Source organism: Onthophagus taurus, chromosome 2, assembly GCF_036711975.1.
Source record: "Onthophagus taurus isolate NC chromosome 2, IU_Otau_3.0, whole genome shotgun sequence".
Lineage (NCBI taxonomy): Eukaryota > Metazoa > Arthropoda > Insecta > Coleoptera > Scarabaeidae > Onthophagus > Onthophagus taurus.
The window spans coordinates 24,869,550-24,890,123 of NC_091967.1; the positions used below are offsets into that span (position 1 = coordinate 24,869,550).

The 20,574-nt window shown below is 31.5% G+C and overlaps 1 protein-coding gene across 2 annotated transcripts; it reads left to right on the forward strand.

Annotated features, from left to right (window-relative positions):
- Window positions 1–9,197: 9,197 nt before the first annotated feature.
- On the forward strand, window positions 9,198–17,942 carry LOC111417104 (L(3)mbt interactor in ovarian somatic cells). 2 transcript variants are annotated; one of them, XM_023049288.2, is made up of 5 exons: window positions 9,198–10,379; window positions 10,435–10,696; window positions 16,980–17,092; window positions 17,144–17,324; window positions 17,380–17,942. In XM_023049288.2, the coding sequence occupies exons 1-5, from the start codon at window positions 9,639–9,641 to the stop codon at window positions 17,811–17,813; spliced, it is 1,731 nt and encodes a 576-aa protein (XP_022905056.1). In that variant the 5' UTR covers window positions 9,198–9,638; the 3' UTR covers window positions 17,814–17,942. The 2 variants fall into 2 exon arrangements, with proteins under 2 accessions (XP_022905056.1, XP_022905057.1); XM_023049289.2 differs by having other exon boundaries at window positions 9,201–10,379; window positions 10,450–10,696.
- The last annotated feature ends 2,632 nt before the right edge of the window (window positions 17,943–20,574 follow it).

A 20,574-nucleotide genomic window follows, 5' to 3' on the forward strand; every position in this document is an offset into this window, starting at 1 on the left:
CACGGAAGTGACGAAACCATGAATCACGGCAAACATCTCATTTGCGCATGTTCAATATTCAACGTGCAGTTAAGATAAGAACAACCACGATAATACATCATTTTAAACTACTTAAATCAAAAGAAGAATGCGTTATTGTTCCTTTCATTTTGATATTTGCGTTTCCAATCAAATTATTTTTATTCAGACTTGTTGATTCATTTTATTGGAATTCACACAGATTTATATGAATGTATCTGCTAATAAGTATCTTATTTAATTAAGTTTCTTATAATTCTTATTAAGTTATTTTATTTTTGGGAAGCACCTGAAGAGATGACTTGTACTATTTTATAACGAAAAATACATCATTTTTAGGTATTTTATTACTATTATGATTACTTAGCAAACAGTTATATGTACAGGGCTTCCCAAAACTTCTGGAACGGAGCTATAAGTTTTGAACGAATGAACAAAAAAATTTGAAAATTTGGGGATCACTAAAGAGTCATAAAAACTACATTCTTAGATAGTTTAGAACTTCCATGCAATGTGGAGTTTTTTTAGGGGATGACCACCCGTGCATTTTTAAGTAGCAACCCCTGTCGAGTTTTACCTTATTTTAAAAGTAATGAAAAAAGAAACACAACCCCCCATAAACCATAACCCGATATTTTAATTCTTTCAAGAATTATGAGGGGTTGACTACAAAATGGAAAAATAAAATGTTTTCATGTTTTTTTGCACGTTTATTACGATTTTTACAACAAATGTTCAAATTATCGACCTTCTTCGATCTCGCAATGACCCAAACGCTCATAAACGCAATTTCGAACAATCACAAGCATATCCCCAAAGCCACGAATCATTAAAAAAGTAATTCTTTCTTTTTCAGTCAGTTTTTGCCCCATTTTTGGAGTTAATAAAAGGAAAGGAAGGAAGTTCTAAACTATCTAAGAATGTAGTTTCTATGACACTTTAGTAATGGTGGAACGGATATCCGGCAACTATCCAGTATCCAGCCTATCCAACCATTTTTTAAAATCCGGCCGGATACTAAAAATCTATTACTTAGTACTCCACCATTCACATGAATTAGTATCTCTTTTAGGTGTAGGACACTGCAGATAATAATCAAGTTCAACCCCAATAGGAGTTTTTTCATTGAATACAACTTTATTTATATCAGGTTTGTCATTAGCAACCTCATTGTAACAATCCCAATACGATATATAAAATCTCTTGCTGCAGTTTCGTCTAGTTTTCTTCTCTTTGCTTGTAATTCATCATCACATTCATTACTAACAGAACTGTCGCTGTTATCACTTTCGATTATTAATTAAAGTATCCTCTTTTTAATGCAACAAGCCGTTTTGAAAAATCACTTTCAGTTCTTGAGAAATAAATTTTTGTAATGATCGACAATTTTTTCGAATTTTATAATTTTCGCCGATTAAGTTTTCAAAATTCGTATAAAATCCAGTTATTGGAATATGAGTATGAAGATTTCCCAAAGTGTTAATAAAAGTGTCCTCTTTCCAATGAACCAACGCGTTTTGAAAAATAACTTTTGGTTGTTGAGAAAACAATATTTGAAGTTTTGATAAAATTTTCGATGTTACAATATTCATCAACAATTTCGCTATAAAATTAATTTCTTGAAGGATTCTTGTGGAAATATCACCAATTATTAATTAAAGTATCCCCTTTTTAATGCAAAAAGCCGTTTTGAAAAATCATTTTAAGTTCTTGAGAAATAAATTTTTTGAAATAATCGACAATTTTTTCACATTTTGCAATTTTCGCCGATTAAATTTTAATAATACGTATGAAATCGATTTCTTGGAATATGAGTATGAAAATTTCCTAAAGTGTTAATAAGAGTGTTATCTTTCCAATGAACTAACACGATTTGAAAAATAACTTTTAGTTTTTGAGAAAACAATATTTGAAGTTTTGATCAAATTTTCGATGTTGTAATTTTCATCCATAATTTCGCTATAAAATTAATTTCTTGAAGGATTCTTGTGGAAATACCACCAATTATTAATTAAAGTAACCTGTTTTTAATGCAAAAAGCCGTTTTGAAAAATCACTGTAAGTTCTTGAGAAATAAATTTTTTGAAATAATCGACAATTTTTTCGAATTTTGCAATTTTCGCCGATTCAGTTTTAAAAATTCCTATAAAATCCAGTTTTTGGAATATGAGTATGAAAATTTCCCAAAGTGTTAATAAGAGTGTCCTCTTTCCAATGAACCAACACGATTTGAAAAATAACTTTTAGTTTTTGAGAAAACAATATTTGAAGTTTTGATAAAATTTTCGATGTTGCAATTTTCATCGATAATTTCGCTATAAAATTACTCCCTCTGTCCCATAATAAGTGTCCGATTTTGGCATTTCCCGAAACTTAACGTTATTTGGAAATGTCAGTTGCAATCTTGTATTCCATTAAGTGACTTAAGTCAAAACTGACACAGGAATGTTGTCAAAAAATTTAAACGGGTCTACTTAACCCTTTGTGTTCCGACGGTACTTTAAAGTACCGGTAGTTTTAAACACTCATTTTAAACTTTCTACTATACAAGAAAGAATCTGTATAAAAAATGACACAATCCGCACTGTAGGGTTTTTAGGTTATTCGTCCAGATGTGAGGTTAGAAGTTTAGTGAAAAGTGGTCTTGTTGAATTTTGTTGTTCAAAAAGGTATCTCTTTGATAAATTTGATCATTAAATCAGATCATTTTCAAAAGAAAACATTGAGCTTTAATTTAAAATAAGTCTCATTCCTTAATTTCAATAAATACGGCTTCCACGAATTTTTAAATTAGCATCTTTTTTGACACTTTTAGGTTATACGAAAATTTAAGTTTTATTTCAACATTTTTTTTCTCAATATTTTTCCAATCCAACCCAACAATTATTATACATCATTGTAAAGAGAAAGCTTTGAGCTTTAATTTAGAATAAGTCTCATTCCTTAATTTCAATAAATACGGCTTCCAGGAATTTTTAAATTAGCATCTTTTTTGACACTTTTAGGTTATATGAAAATGTAAGTTTTGTTTCAACATTTTTTTTCTCAATATTTTTCCAATCCAACCCAACAATTATTATACATAATTGTAAAGAGAAAGCTTTGAGCTTTAATTTAGAATAAGTCTCATTCCTTAATTTCAACAAATACGGCTTTCAGGAATTTTTAAATTAGCATCTTTTTTGACACTTTTAGGTTATACGAAAATGTAAGTTTTATTTCAACATTTTTTTTCTCAATATTTTTCCAATCCAACCCAACAATTATTATACATCATTGTAAAGAGAAAGCTTTGAGCTTTAATTTAAAATAAGTCTCATTCCTTAATTTCAATAAATACGGCTTCCAGGAATTTTTAAATTAGCATCTTTTTTGACACTTTTAGGTTATACGAAAATTTAAGTTTTATTTCAACATTTTTTTTCTCAATATTTTTCCAATCCAACCCAACAATTATTATACATCATTGTAAAGAGAAAGCTTTGAGCTTTAATTTAGAATAAGTCTCATTCCTTAATTTCTATAAATACGGCTTCCAGGAATTTTTAAATTAGCATCTTTTTTGACACTTTTAGGTTATATGAAAATGTAAGTTTTGTTTCAACATTTTTTTTCTCAATATTTTTCCAATCCAACCCAACAATTATTATACATAATTGTAAAGAGAAAGCTTTGAGCTTTAATTTAGAATAAGTCTCATTCCTTAATTTCAACAAATACGGCTTCCACGAATTTTTAAATTAGCATCTTTTTTGACACTTTTAGGTTATACGAAAATTTAAGTTTTATTTCAACATTTTTTTTCTCAATATTTTTCCAATCCAACCCAACAATTATTATACATCATTGTAAAGAGAAAGCTTTGAGCTTTAATTTAAAATAAGTCTCATTCCTTAATTTCAATAAATACGGCTTCCAGGAATTTTTAAATTAGCATCTTTTTGGCACTTTTAGGTTATACGTAAATATAAGTTTTATGTCAACATTTTTTTCTCAATATTTTTCCAATCCAACCCAACAATTATTATACAGCATTGTAAAGAGAAAGCTTTGAGCTTTAATTTAGAATAAGTCTCATTCCTTAATTTCAGTAAATACGGCTTCCAGGAATTTTTAAATTAGCATCTTTTTTGACACTTTTAGGTTATACGAAAATGTAAGCTTTGTTTCAACATTTTTTTTCTCAAATTTTTTCGAATCCAACCCAACAATTATTATACATCATTTTAAAGAGAAAGCTTTGAGCTTTAATTTAGAATAAGTCTCATAACTTAATTTCAATAAATACGGCTTCCAGGAATTTTTAAATTAGCATCTTTTTTGACACTTTTAGGTTATACGAAAATGTAAGTTTTGTTTCAACATTTTTTTCCTCAATATTTTTCCAATCCAACCCAACAATTATTATACATCATTTTAAAGAGAAAGCTTTGAGCTTTAATTTAGAATAAGTCTCATTCCTTAATTTCAATAAATACGGCTTCCAGGAATTTTTGAATTTGCATCTTTTTTGACACTTAGATTACGCGAAAATGTTAGTTTTTGCTCAATATGTTTTTTCTAAATATTCTATCAGATTTTCGTTGTTCTGTAAATACAGGTCTGATAAATAAATATTCAAATTTACTGCGTCCACGAAAATGTCGAAAAAAAACGTTCAAAAGAAAGACGAAGTTGTGAAAATTGTTCTGCCATAGCTAGACCCCACTTAAAATGTACTGCGTGCAATGTTTATTTATGTTGTAATGAAAGAAAGAACTGTTTTTTTGAATGTCATAATGTAGTTTAGATACAGTAGATAAAGCAAGTGTTGCATATTTTGCTAAAATTGATTCCAAAGGCCTCTACTGAGTGTATTTTGATAGCGTTTTAATTCTGTTATAAAGTTTCAAAATTTTTGACTTCTTGGGACACAAAGGGTTAACTTTTGAGTAGAGATTTATAAATTATACGTAGTTTTGTTATTTCTAAAAGTACCGGAGTGGACACATAATGGACCGTCGAGGAGTTTTTGAAGTTGTGCCTCAACGAAAAAGGCCTAACCTAAATCAGGAAGCGCGTCAAAGTGTGTACCATTATTTGCTAGAAGTAAGTGTAAATGGTGAACTTAAACATGGATCGATAAAGGATGCAGCTGCTCGGTATTCTGTATCGGAGAAGACTATAAGTCGAATTTGGCATCGATGACAAGAAACTTTACGTGAAGGAGCGGTAAGCGCGAATGTAAATTCTCGAAAATCTGGAAGAGTCGGCAGGAAACGAAATATCGTAGATATAGAAAAAATAAAAGAGATACGGATTCATCGCCGCAGAAATATCCGATCACTTGCATATGCCATTGGAATTTCAAAAAGCACAATTCACAGAAGCATTAAATCTGGACTGATCAAACCTCATTCAAGCGCAGTAAAACCATTTCTTACTGACCATAACAAAATCCAACGTTTGGAATACTGCTCACCAATGCTTGATTCTGAAAGTATCGCTGCTGGCGCACCTATTTTTAAGGATATGAAAAACTACATTCATGTTGACAAGAAATGGTTTTATTTAAAAAAGACCTCTAATAAATACTACCTCGCTCATGATGAGAGGGAGCCTCATGAAACATGAAAAAGTAAGAGGTTTATTACGAAGGTCATGTTTTTAGCCCGTCCAAGATGGGATAACTACCGTAATAAATGGTTTAATGGAAAACTAGGCATTTGGCCATTTGTAACTCAACAACCTGCCAAACGTACAAGTAAAAATCGTCCAGCCGGGACGATGGAAACAAAAGTTATCGAATCTGTAACCAAACAGGAGTATAGAAATATGATGGTGAATAAACTTCTACCGGCGATTAAAGCTAAATGGCCTAGATCCAATACTCATACGCCCATTTACATCCAACAAGACAATGCCAAACCACATTTTGACAAAAATGACAAAGACTTCAATCAAGCTGTTAGCGCCTTAAAATTAACTAATGCTTCAATAACCCTAATGTGTCAACCCCCGAATAGTCCGGATACCAATGTTCTGGACCTCGGTTTTTTTAATGCTATACAGACGCTGCAGTATTAAACTGCTGCTTGAAACATCGATTCAGTCACCAAGGCTTTTAACGATCTAAGTCATGAAACATTTGCCGTCGTTGATGTCTTCTTAACACATGAACAGTGTATGATAGAGACAATGACAGCAAATGGCGGCAATAATTATAGGTTGCCTCACTTAGGCAAGAATAAGTTGCTTAGACGAGGAGAGTTACCACTTTATCTTAAATGCGGTATAGAGCTCGTCGAAGCTACTCAGGCAAAGATTAGTAGCAGTAATTAGTAATTAAGTAGTGTTATTATTATTCTTACACAGTTTGGAAAGTTATAAATATATTTCTTAAGAATTTTGGACGTTTGATATTAAAAAAATCTTGAAAAAAAATTATATAAGTTTTTTTATTTTAAAACGGACACTTATTTTGGGACTTAAATTTTCACCATATCGGTCACTTATTATGGGACAGAGGGAGTAATTTCTTGAAGGATCCTTGTGAAAATATTACCAATTATTAACGTATCCTCTTTTGAATGCAAAAAGCCGTTTTAAAAAATCACTTTAAGTTCTTGAGAAATTAATTTTTGAAATAATCGACAATTTTTTCGAATTTTACAATTTTCGCCGATTAAATTTTAATAATTCGTATAAAATCGATTTCTTGGAATGTGAGTATGAAAATTTCCTAAAGTGTTAATAAGAGTGTCCTCTTTCCAATGAACCAACACGATTTGAAAAATAACTTTTAGTTTTTGAGAAAACAATGTATGAAGTTTTGATAAAATTTTCGATGTTGCAATTTTCATCGATAATGTCGCTATAAAACTAATTTCTTGAAGGATTCTTGTGGAAATATCACCAATTATTAATTAAAGTATCCTCTTTTTAATGCAAAAAGCCGTTTTGAAAAATCACTTTCAGTTCTTGAGAAATAAATTTTTGAAATGATCCACAATTTTTTCGAATTTTGCAATTTTCTCCGATGAAGTTTTAAAAATTCCTATAAAATCCAGTTCTTGGAATAGAAGTATGAAAATTTCCTAAAGTGTTAATAAGAGTATCCTTTTTCCAATGAACCAACCCATTTTGAAAAATAACTTTTAATTTTTGAGAAAACAATATTTGAAGTTTTCATAAAATTTTCGATGTTGTAATTTTCAAAGATAATTTTCAAAATTCGTTACAAAATTAATTTCTTGAAGGATCGTTGTGGAAATATCACCAATTATTAATTAAAGTATCCTCTTTTTAATGCAAAAGGCCGTTTTGAAAAATCACTTTAAGTTCTTGAGAAATAAATTTTTTGAAATAATCGACAATTTCCTCGAATTTTGCAATTTTCGCCGATTAAGTTTTAAAAATTCGTATAAAATCCAGTTTTTGGAATATGAATATGAAAATTTCCCAAAGTGTTCACAAGAGTGTCCTCTTTCCAATGGACCAATACGTTTTGAAAAATAACTTTTAGTTTTTGAGAAAACAATATTTGAAGTTTTGATAAAATTTTCGATGTTGCAATTTTCATCGATAACTTTCAAAATTCACTATAAAATTAATTTCTTGAAGGATCCTTGTGGAAATATCACCAATTATTAATTAAAGTATCCTCTTTTTAATGCAACAAGCCGTTTTGAAAAACCACTTTAAGTTTTTTAGAAATAAATTTTTTGAAATAATCGACAATTTTTTCGAATTTTGCAATTTTCGCCGATTAAGCTTTAAAAATTCCTATAAAATCCAGTTCTTGGAATATGAGTATGAAAATTTTACAAAGTGTTAATAAAAGTATCCTCTTTCCAATGAACCAACTCGTTTTGAAAAATAACTTTTAGTTTTTGAGAAAACAATATTTGAAGTTTTAATAAAATTTTTGATGTTGCAATTTTCATAGATAATTTTCAAAATCCGCTATAAAATTAATTTCTTGAAGGATCCTTGTGGAAATATCACCAATTATTAATTAAAGTATCCTCTTTTTACTGCAATAAGCCGTTTTAAAAACCTACTTTAAGTTTTTGGGAAATAAATTTTTGAAAAAATCGACAATTTTTTACAATTTTGCAATCTTCGCTGATTAAGTTTTAAAAATTCGTATAAAATCCAGTTCTTGGAATATGAATATGAAGATTTCCAAAAGTGTTAATAAAAGTGTCCTCTTTCCAATGAACCAACGCGTTTTGAAAAATTACTTTTAGTTTTTGAGAAAACAATATTTGAAGTTTTGAGCAAATTTTCGATGTTGTAATTTTTATCCATAATTTCGCTATAAAATTAATTTCTTGAAGGATCCTTTGGAAATATCAGCAATTATTAATTAAAGTATCCTCTTTTTAATGCAACAAGCCGTTTTGAAAAATCACTTTAATTTCTTGAGAAACAAATTTTTTGAAATAATCGATAGTTTTTTCGAATTTTGCAATTTTCGCCGATTAAGTTTTAAAAATTCCTATAAAATCCAGTTCTTGGAATATGAGTATGAAAATTTTCCAAAGTGTTAATGAAAGTTTCCTCTTCCAATGAGCCAACCTGTTTTGAAAAATAACTTTTAATTTTTGAAAAAACAATATTTGAAGTTTTAATAAAATTTTCGATGTTGCAAAATTAATCACCAATTATTAATTAAAGTATCCTCTTTTTAAAGTTACTTCGTTAGTTAAATCAGCATCAAAAAAGTTCATTTTGTATCTTGGATCCAAATAAGTTGACATATCTTATCAGCTTCTTTATTAATTTCATTTTTATTCAAATATCGCAATAATGAATGGGTCCCGGGAGTTTTGGGAAGCCCTGTACATATACAAGATTATTTTTAAGGGATCCTTTGTTATTCAAACTGTTTAAAAGACTTGTTGTTCTATTTAAATAATATTTAATTGTGGGATATATCTAGCCTTGAATTTTTAATGTAAAATTGAGCGAAATGTTTCTTTTCGCGCCGGGCGCGCAACAGTCGCTCTTCCACGGCCATTTTGACGCCCCCCAATCTGAAAAATCTCGAAAATCCGGTACAATTTCCGGTTCGCGCACAGGAAGTAGACGAAATTTGTAGAGATCTCCTAAACAGCAACGCGCAGCAACATCCGATACGAATCAAAAAAACGTAAAAGACCATTTATATTATAAGAAACGGTTATTTTTTGCGTTCGTATCAAAACTATAGCGAACAGTTCGATTACGCATGCCCACAGAAATCGTTCGCGAGAGAAGCAACCCCGTTTCATCGTCGTCCGCGTCGTCGTCGTCGTCGTAGACGCGATCGCACAAGTTCTGTTGCGCCTTCGGTAAAGTACGGACACACTGTATACGAGTATCAATCTACATACTAAAAATGCCGCACGAGAAAACGCGTCTTTTCTCGAAATACAATTTCTAATCAGTTTGTGAGTGATTTAAAAACCCACGAAAAGTGCGATTAAAGTGCGTATTATTTACGCAAAGAGACATCGTCGTTAACACGCCTTTTGAACCGGTAAAATTTTCGCTCGATGCGTGCTTTTGGGCGAAGCAAATAGGAAAAAATGAAATGAGATTGGAAATGAGTTTGTTTTTAACAAGTTTTTTGGGGGTTTTTCGTTGGTGATGAGATGAGTGAAATAAAGTATAAAGATCATATTTTAGAAGCAATTGACCAGCTGCGACGTCGAAAGGCTCGACCCGACGCTGATCGAATTTTTAACGCGCTCGCCCGCCGCCACAATGTAAATTACGCGGACGCGAAAAACGCGTTGGAACAATGCGTTCAAAACGGTTGTGTACTTAGAGTCGAATATAAAGGTAATATAAGTTATAGAAATGCGGCAAAAAAATTTTCGCACTTACGCCGGGACGCCCAAGGGGAAATAATACGCGAGAATACGAATAAATCGAAATTTACCGGTTTATTAACGCACGCGATTGCTGAATTGGTATTACAGGAACCCGATTATTTACAATGGGGAGTGCCCGGTGGTGAATTGCTTAAAAAGATATTGTCGAAAGACAGTGTCAGGTACACCGAGAAATACGTGTCTATTCTATTAGACAAGGAGGTACAAACTGGTAGTTTAATAAAGATGGAGAACGGTAATTTTTTAGTCGGTCCAGAAAAAAGTCAAAAAACGGAAGTTATCACGCCGATTAAATACGCGGAAATTCCCGAAACGTCCAACGTTCAAGTTATTCCAACGGCGGAAGTTAAAGTTAAGAAGAAACCCGGCCCTAAACCTGGATTTAAGAAGGCTTTTGCTGACAGACAAACCACAACAAATAATCTTGTCGTTGACAGTTATCGCGATAAGAAAAATGCAACGGACAATGAAAAGCTTCGAGTGGGTGGCAGGAGAAAGGTGAGTTTTTCATGTTTAGTCTTTAAAATTTTTCCCCTTTTTGCATCTAATCTAGTTTCAAATCTGCCAGAGAGCCAAGAAAGTGTTCGATCCGTCCGATACGCATATTCCAAGGAAGAAAAGGGGTCGCCCGATCGGCTCGCTTAATAGATCTACCATTGAAAAGCAATTATCCAAGAGCAGTGATAATGAATCTCGGCCGGAATCTCGTTCTTCAACTGCTAGTCATAAAGACCAACAGGGTACTTGTTCCGTTTGTCAGGGTAAAAAGGCTTCGGGTGATCGATTGGTTGCCTGTCGAGAATGCACTAATAAAGGTAATATTTTAATTTATATTAAAAATTATTAAAAAAATACTTTATAATATAAATCCCCCATATTTTGTTGTATAAATTATTAATTTTAATTATTGTTATTCTAAAAATCATCTTGGTTATAGGTCAAACAGTATTGACAACCATAAAAAATAAAATTCTCCAGATTATGAGGAAAAATTTCCAAATTTTCACAACAATTTTAAATTAAAAAACCAATTAAATTATATTTGTATAATTGTGTTCTACAATATTTATAAATTATTCTAAAAGCCTTGTTTATAGACATACATAGTTATCCATAGATATAGGGTGACTTACGTGTTGCTAAAGTCCCTAGATTTACAAAGTACCGCGGTTTGACGCCATTTTGGCTCGAAAGTCAAGCGGGAAATTTAAAACTATGTTATTCTATTGATAACATTACGCCAAAATTTCTTTCTTTTTTCTCGTGATACTCTGAAGAGTTGAAAGCCCTTCTTACTGCTATTTTTTCAACTACAAAGGCAACAAGACGGCAATATTTTTGTAAATAAGTGGTGAGATGCAGTGACAAGTTGTCAAACCGCCATTTTGGCTCGAAAACAGGCGTCATGAACCGCCCTACTTTGTAAATCTAGGGACTTTATGTGTCGCTAAAGTCCCTAGATTATCAAAATAATTGAATTAAACTAACAATTTTATTATTAATAGTGGGAATGATGAGAGACAGCAATAACAATTATTGCCAGTATCATTCTTTTAATTTAAAAAGTATAGTTTCCAATTCGTTTTAATTTTTAAATTTGCTGCTAACTTCAACTTTTAAAAGTTGAAGTTTGTTCAGAACATCGAGATACATACAGGTCATCCACGACGACCGTTCATTAAAACTTTACAGGGGTCTAGCCAAAACAAAAATTTGAAAATTCAGATTTAAAGATTATTAATTGCGTTCTCTTCGACTAAAATATTTTCAGATTTCTAGCACTTCCGGTTATACCGGAAGTCGCCACCTACTTTATTTTTTTAAATAGAACACCCTATATATTTTTACATATTTGGATTTGTCTGTTTTCAAGGTTTATGAATAACTTTATTTTTTGTAATTTGATTCGGCCGTTCTCGAGTTATTCGAATTTTTCTAGAAAAATCTGCTCCAGCAGACATTTGTTCAAAAAATTAGAGAACACTCGATATTCATGACACTAGGTATTCATGGCACACTAGGTTAAATATCGATATGATAGGTGTGCATTTTCCAAAAAACCCTAATTATCTCCCAAACTATAAATGTTAGGTATAGGACATATGGAATATAAAAGATGTAAAATGAAACACCGAAGACGACTAAGTAATAAAATATGGGGGGTGCCATTTAAAAAAATGAAGTTATGGTATTTCCAAATTTCGAAAAGTTAACGTGCCGTAGTAAAATGACCAAACGATCTAAGCAGCCGTACTCGGCACCAAAACATACTCCATCATGTTGCTTACGCATGTTCTGAATCCTAAATTGATATTTCAAAAGTCGAGTGTTCTCTGATTTTTTGAACAAATGTCTGCTGGAGCAGATTTTTCTAGAAAAATTCGAATAACTCGAGAACGGCCGAATCAAATTGCAAAAAGTAAAGTTATTCATAAACCTTGGAAACAGACAAATCCAAATATGTAAAAATATATGTAGGGTGTTCCATTTAAAAAAGTGAAGTAGGTGGCGACTTCCGGTATAACCGGAAGTGCTAGAAATCTGAAAATATTTTAGTCGAAGAGAACGCAATTAATAATACTTAAATCTGAATTTTCAAATTTTTGTATTGGCCAGAACCCTGTAAAGTTCTCACGGACGGTCGTCGTGGATGACCCTATATTTATAAATTATTCTAGAAGCCTTGTTTATAGATATACATAGTTATCCAAAGAATTTAGTTCATGGTCGTGATGCCTAGATGGCGGGGTGACTTATGTGTCGCTACAGTCCCTAGATTATCAAAGTATTGCGGTTCATGAAGCCTGTGTATTCGAAATATTCAAGCCAAAATGGCGGTTTGACAGCTTGTCAGTGCATGTTACCAGTGTTACCACTTATTTATAAAAATAATGCCGTCGTGTTGCCTTTGGAGTTGCAAAAATAGCAGTAAGAAGGGCTTTCGACTTTTCGGAGCACAAATTTCCCGCTTGACTTTCGAGCTAAAATGGCGGCAAACCTCGGTACTTTGTAAATCTAGGGACTTTATTTGTCGTCATTCATAAAATTTAAATTTTACTATACGCGCCCAAACGTATTACCCTTGTTTATAGATATACGTTTATAGATATACAGAGTGCACGCCGGTGAGCTGCGGATACGTTTAACGTAAGTGGAAAAAGGACGACAATAAGGCTTCTATTAGTTAACACAGGACAGATATACTACGTTTACTTATCGGGCCGATTGGAGTTGATATGTGTCTCTTTATCTAACTCATTAAAATGGTATGCAATTCGATGCCTTGTCTAACACATTGAAAAGCCCTATCCGCAGGTCGCAGTAACCACACGAACATCGAAGTGCGACGAAGACAGACACTTGCACGGAGGGCGGTACAAAGCGATTTCATACAAGTTGGGAATTTATCTTTTCAAATTTTTTTAAAAATGAAATTTTTTTAAAAATGAAATTTTTACAGGTTGTAAAGGAAATAAATTTTTATTTTAACAAAAAATCAAATTTTCTGGCATTCTTCGTAGCTTTGATAAAAATTCTTATAGTCACCCAAACCTAAAATTACATGATTAACTTTGAAACCTCTGGTTTCAGCAAGATGACTGTCCGGCTCATAATACCCGTAACGTGGAAAATTTTTTAAATATGACTTCAAAATAGTGGATAGGTAATTCAGGTCCTATTAAATGGCCAGCACGATCCCCTGATTAGCCCCCAACGATTATTTTTTGTGGCCCTTTTTAAATAATTTGATTTATGGATATGGAGATGACCGTCCAGCAAATTTAGAGGAGTTACAAGCAAAAATTATTGAAATAAGCAATACAATTACACCGGATGTATTTGCTAACGTCCGACAGAATTTTTACAACCGGTTGGGTTATTTGAGCATTTATTAAATAAATGAGCAGTTATTTTTTTTCATTTCGGCTTTTCATGTTTTTCTTTATTAGTATGAAGTTGTGATGAAAATTTGTTGCTATAAAATTTTTTGCAGTGTTCGAGGGATTTATTTCTTTTTAATTAAAAAAAATATGTAAAGAATAAAACGTTCTTTTTTACATTTTTTTTTGTTAGTGAAAATAATTGATAAAACGACCTTAACAAAAACCACCCGTTCTCAAACCTTTAAAGCTTTCGATATATCTGAGAGCGCAAGCTCCGCCCACTTACAATCGCCCAACTGTTGCTAATGCGTCTATCCGCAGGTCGAATGGGTGCACACTGTATGTATATCTATATACAAGGGTTGTAGGTCAAACAGTGTTGAAAACCATAAAAAATAAAATTCTCCAGATTATGAGGAAAAATTTCCAGATTTTCACAACATTTTTAATACATACAATATACCGGGTGTAACAGGATCATGGTACACCCCCCGTATGTCCTTTAGTTTTGAAGATAATTGATTCAAATTTGGGACATCCTATACACATCATAAGAGACACTTTTTGACATACAATTAATTTTTTTTTCAATTCCGGTTTCGCCGAAAGTGACACTAACTTCAGATTTTTAAATGGAACACCCTGTATATTATTACATTTTTGAAATCTGAATAATTTTCTGAATCCAATGGTACCATATAAGTGACATTTCAAACGTCAATATTTTTTAGAATTTAATGTTTAATTTTTCATTTAAGTGTGCTATGAGAGTTCCGTTTTATTCTAATTAACCCGTCTAATGCTAGAAAAATGTAAATTCCGTCATTTTGATGAACTTTATCTGCACATAAATCACGTAATTTGGTATTTTTGGTGGAATTTAGATTTTTCTAGCATTAGACGAGTTAATTAGAATAAAACGGAACTCTCATGGCACACTTAAATGGAAATTTAAACATTAAATTCTAAAAAATATTGACGTTTGAAATGTCACTTATGTGGTACCATTGCATTCAGAAAATTATTCAAATTTCAAATATGTAATAATATACAGGGTGTTCCATTTAAAAATGTAAAGTTAGTGTCACTTACGGCGAAACCGGAATTGAAAAAAAAATACTTGTATGTCAAAAAGTGTCTCTTATCATGTGTATAGGATGTCCCAAATTTGAATCAATTATTTTCAAAACTGAAGGAGATACGGGGAGTGTACCATGATCCTGTTACACCTGGTATATAATACGTTATTAAAAAATCCAAATATTTAAAACTAATTAAATGATATTTGTATAATTGTATCCTACCTTAGGACTTTGAATGAATATTCAACCATTTTGAGAGTTTTAATAGCAATTTGAACTCACAATTGTAATGTGCAAGAAGCCTATTAAGACAGGGAAGGCGAACCTTTATCACGTTGATACGTGCCATTTTTCTAAAGAAATGTTTAATGTGGTCATAGACGTGCCATAAAAAAATTTTGACTTACACAGGTGTCTCACGTAACTGGTTCGTTAGAACTTTTTTAGGTTCCAGTATTCGTACAGTTTTCAAATTTTGATAGTATGGGTTGTTCAGTCGGAACTTTCGATCTACAATATTTTCAAGATGGCTGCAACTTTCGGTCTATCGGATGTAGACTATAACTTCGTTATTTTATATTTTATTTATGGAATGCAATAGTTTTTATTGCACCTTTTGATCGTACGTAAAAAAATATACAAATACTTTCATAAAAGTTATTGATACCTAGTGTTTTTTGTTTTCGAGTTATTTTGATTTTAAGGTTTTTTTGGCAAATTTCACCATGCTCTTTAAAACCCTATATCCCAGCCAACGTTCATTCAAAAAAGCTCTAAATTGGCACAATTACTCTTCAGATGCTCTCAAATAGATTGTCATATATTGTATCAGAGTATCTTATATAGGGAGGTCAAAAATTGAATTACCGTTTCTTCATATTTAATAGGGAAAAAGTCGCAAATTTTAAATGGAACGCCTCATATTTTATTAGCCTACACGAAAGGGAATTTAATTCTCTACAATTTATCTATAAACATTCCTATACCTATTTATTGTAGTTTCTCTCATATTCGTAAATTTATCAAAACATGCACGAAATGCAGGTTTTTTTTATTAGAAAGCTATTCCTAAAGCCTTATTCCTATAAAATGTTTTTCTAGGAGCCAATCATGATGGTCTACCCCACCCATGTATGGATTATATGAATCAGTCTTGGCTGACTTACACTTTTAATTTTTGTACTTTGTTCCATCTTGCAACTGATGCTACTGGTTTTATAGTATCAAAATTTGAAACCATATAAACACATTTGCCATCATTCCATTTTACCAGCAATATTTAGTTTTCGCTATCAAATCTTTGATCATAGGATTCTGCAGCTAACTTTTCTAGGTCTTCGGTTGGTCGCAACAGACATTTTGCATTTTCTTATTTTCGCTGATAGTACCTGTTACACGTACTAGCATTTCTTTTAATTGACAAAATAAGGTATGATTGCTATAAAAATTATAAAAATATAAGCAACAGCTTTTTGGACTATATCAATTAGTTAGCAAAAGAAATAGAAATATCCATCTTCACCACAAAGTGCCCAGAGTTTGTAACCAAATCGTATTGGCTTACCCTTTATGAGCTTTTAGTAAGTGGTGAGTGGTGATCGTAATATCTTAAATAAATAAAACATAAATTTTGAAAAGTTGCATTTACTATGTCTAACAACGGTCTAATCTTAAACGATTTATCGACCTTACTTTCATTAGCTTCTTAGGCATTTTTGCTCATTCGTAAGAAACAGTTTTATCTCAAACCTTTTAAGATTACATCAATCTTTCACCTCGATTTGAAAGGTTAGATCATTAGTTCTAATGGCAGGATCTTTTAAATTAATTAACATACCTTTTGTTATTAAATAGAACTAACTCAGTCTTCTTATAATTAACAGAGATTGTATTCTATAACAAGGAATGTTATTATATTTATTTATTAACACATTTACTACTATAATTATGTACAAAACCAGCTGCTTTAATACTGCAAATCATAAATCTATCCAGCATTATTTGAAAAATAGAGATATTATTGAAATAACATTGTATGACTTTAAACAAAATCGACCCTTAATAGTAAAACTAAGAAATAAATACCTTTAATTTACTTTCAAGTGTAATCTATATTTGTAATTTATTTTCAGCACACGCAAGTTGTTTAAATGGTGATGACATGATGCTGAGAATGTACCCTGATAATACATGGCAATGTCCACATTGTAAAACATGCGTAATTTGTTACGAAACATCCGAAATTGTAAGTTTTTAAATACAAAAAATAAAACATTCTCATTAATCATATTCTCAGGGTTACTTAGCGGTTTGTTCCATTTGTGCCGATTCTTACCACATGAGTTGTCACCAACCTCAATTAACAGAGCGCATAAAACCTGGTACAAAATGGCTTTGCGTTAATTGCCAACTTACAGAACAACTGGAAATGAAAGATGTTGAAATTGAATTTGATAATGAAGATAGTAAACCAACTGGTAAATGTTTCCTTAAAAGTTGTTAGTTCTTAAAATTTAATTTATTTTTTTACAGAATGTCCAACTCCTTCCTCACATTCTTCCGTAAATTCTTCGCCAGATCACCACTTCAGATCTTTGCAACCATCTCCAGTTCCTCTCAGCCCACAAACCCAAGTAATAAATGACCACAGAACAAGTCCGTCGCTTTCCGTAAAATCCGACAGTACAAGTTTTAAAGACATGGATGTTGAAGAAAATATTGATCCGACCATTCCAGATCCGACCCATTGGACTTACGACGAAGTTTACAACTATTTCGCGCAATATTTTCCCGAAGAAGCAAAAGCGTTTTTAGAACATCAAATCGATGGTAGATCATTGCTTTTAATGAAACGATTCGACGTTTTAACCGGTTTAAAATTAAAACTAGGTCCTGCTTTGAAAATTTACCGTCATGTTCTCAAATTGCAATATCGTCGTGATGATCCTAAGTTGTATTGGTTATAGACTAACAAAAAAAATACTATTGTTTTTATTACATTATGGAGAAAGTTTATATTTATATTTATGTCTACTTTAAAAATTACATTGTATTTTGGGGTCTTATTTTGATAATAATTATTATTATAAAATCAATTATTTGTATTTATGTGCTGGGTATTCAGTTTAATATGATGAGGATATATAATTTATTAAAAATTCGCAAAATTACTCATATAGGATAAAGTTATGGCAATAACAGAAATAACTTGCTCAATTTAGCCAAATTGAATTTATTTGGTTTACTAAAGAAATGAGCTGAAACTCCTTTTGTGTAGCTATGGATGGATAACAAATCAAGACAAATTTGGTTGGTTAAGTGCGCAGGTCGCATAAAAAAACATAAGTTATTAAATAAATATACAGCGTCTATAATCTTTTAATTCTTATTTGTGCACTCATGATTGTTCTTTTAGAACACATTGGTACATTTCATACTCATCTCTTAGTATTTCTTCTGCTTTTTGAACCGGCGCCCTAAATTGCCAAAATCTTTCTCCTGGACAATTTTTCAACTCAAGATCATATTCTTGTAGTCCAAATCTATGGATTATCTGAGGGTCTTGACTTTTTTTCGCGTTAAGATACACATCAAACGACATCAATAAATTATGCAAAATACTAGTCATCAATTCCTTCTTACTTTTCATTTTTACAATGTTAAGTCAATTCTTTCTAGAAAATGAGATCCTGGAAATCGATGAATCATTGTTATCCATCCCACATTCTTCAGCAATCTAATCCCACGTTATGAAATTTGAAATAACTGTAAAACTATGGACCCGGTTGTTTTCTATCAAATACATAATTAGTTCCAGCAATCAATTATGGATTTGGTATCTTTTCCATAAGTTTCTCTACTGGTAAATGGATAATTAAGTCACACTTATTGTGGAGTTTGTTCATTCTATTGTTCCAGTGAAACTAGGATTTTTTGGCATTTTGTCACTGGACTAAAAAGTTTGCAAAATATGTTCCAAATCAATTTATAGTGGTATTACTGAAAGGCAAGGTTGCCAGTTTTCAATTTTGCCATTACGGCAGTTAGTAAAAAGTGTAGGCATAAAAATCTGTAACTAAAGGTTTTTCTGCATCATGCGCAAAATATCTACACTGATCATTAATAGCATTAGCCATCCTGGTTTTATCTCTGCTAATTGTACGTGGTCAAACTGCAATCAACTAAAATGCATGGTCAAACAATGAAGCTAAAGATGCTTGCGGCCGTAGCGATGATTAATTCTGCTAAACAAAACTAATTTATGACATACATACACCATAAGAAAAATAAGTTAAAAGTATTTTCATCCACGACTTCGATGATGGTGTTAATTATAATTACCATAGAAATACCATAATTATGATACATGTGGCAACACTGCTGAAAGGCGATATCACACAGTTCCTTACATTTTTGCACCTTTTTATGGCAGCTGATGCGTGAGAGAGCAGGAACCAATGATCCAGAATTAAATGCTCACATTTAGAGGTTAAGAGAAGAACCACTGGTTACTACTTAGATACAGTGTTGGACAAGATTATCAATAGTGTTTCAGCAAATTTTTTTTTCTTTATGTTGACTATGGTCAGTTCTCGTCAAATTAAATTGTATTACTTGCAGTACTTTGTAGCGTTACAGTCACCTTATAAACAAATGTGTCTTATTTCATTTGTGGTAATTTACCCATTTGACATAAAGATGTTTGTCTAAAATGTCTAAATGGAGAACATAAGCCACATCCACCTAAGTAAAAAAAGAATTAATTATCTGTATTAATTTATCTGTCTCGCTTTACTTTTCGATACATTATTGATGCATTACTTTATCAGGTGACTGTACTAAATAATTTGTATTTAAACAAGAAATATTTAATTTTTTTTACTCTACTATTAGGGAACATTATTTTATTGTGATATTTATATATATCCGCATGACTTATTACACATAGTAACACTTGTATTAATTGTAATTGTTCCTTTTTGTTATTAATAATGTGAAAATCTATAAAAATTCCTTTAGGTAAATTTATAAAAAACGCTGTGATCATTCTTGTTATTAGCTAAGATGTTTTAAAAAGGAATAATTACAGTTAATATATCACTTGCCTGTATAAATATAATAAAAACCGTATTTATTTAAATAATTTGTTTCATTATAAAGGAAATTACCCAAAAGGAAAGCTATTTAACCCATTTGTATGATAAGCCATTATCATTGAAGCGCACAACATATTCACAGGCTTTCAACAGGGAGGGAAGCAGATATTATTTACACAATTATTAATACTTTTGTTACAGTTAATGTATTATATGGAACTAGAACTAACACTAGCACTATCACCTATTTCAGAACAAGTTCGAAGTGTTTAAGATATGCAACAACTTTGCGCTGAATAACAACTAAAACTAATTAACACTATCACTAGAAATAACACTAGACCTAAGACTAGAAACTAGCACTATAACTAAAACTAGTACTTGACCTGGAACTAGAAACAGTCGGGTTTTGCCTTGCATCTCAAAGTGCGTGGCAAAACCAGAGACATTCTAGGTCTAGCGTTAGTTCTTTTAGTTAAATATACAACAACCTAATGCTGAATAATAACAACAACTAGAGTTAATACTAGAACTCAGCATATTCAGGTAGGGATAAAAGGAGCAATTGCAAATCCTGTTCTTTGAATTTAACTATTTCAGATAGCAGTACTGTATAGCAGATAGCTTATTA

Bases quoted from the DNA above. Each gene is read 5' to 3' on its own strand.
- LOC111417104 (XM_023049288.2), top strand. From the start codon at position 9,639: ATGAGTGAAATAAAGTATAAAGATCATATTTTAGAAGCAATTGACCAG. The intron at 10,380-10,434 runs GTGAGTTTTTCA...CATCTAATCTAG, and splicing joins GAGTGGGTGGCAGGAGAAAG to TTTCAAATCTGCCAGAGAGC. The intron at 17,325-17,379 runs GTAAATGTTTCC...ATTTTTTTACAG, and splicing joins TGAAGATAGTAAACCAACTG to AATGTCCAACTCCTTCCTCA.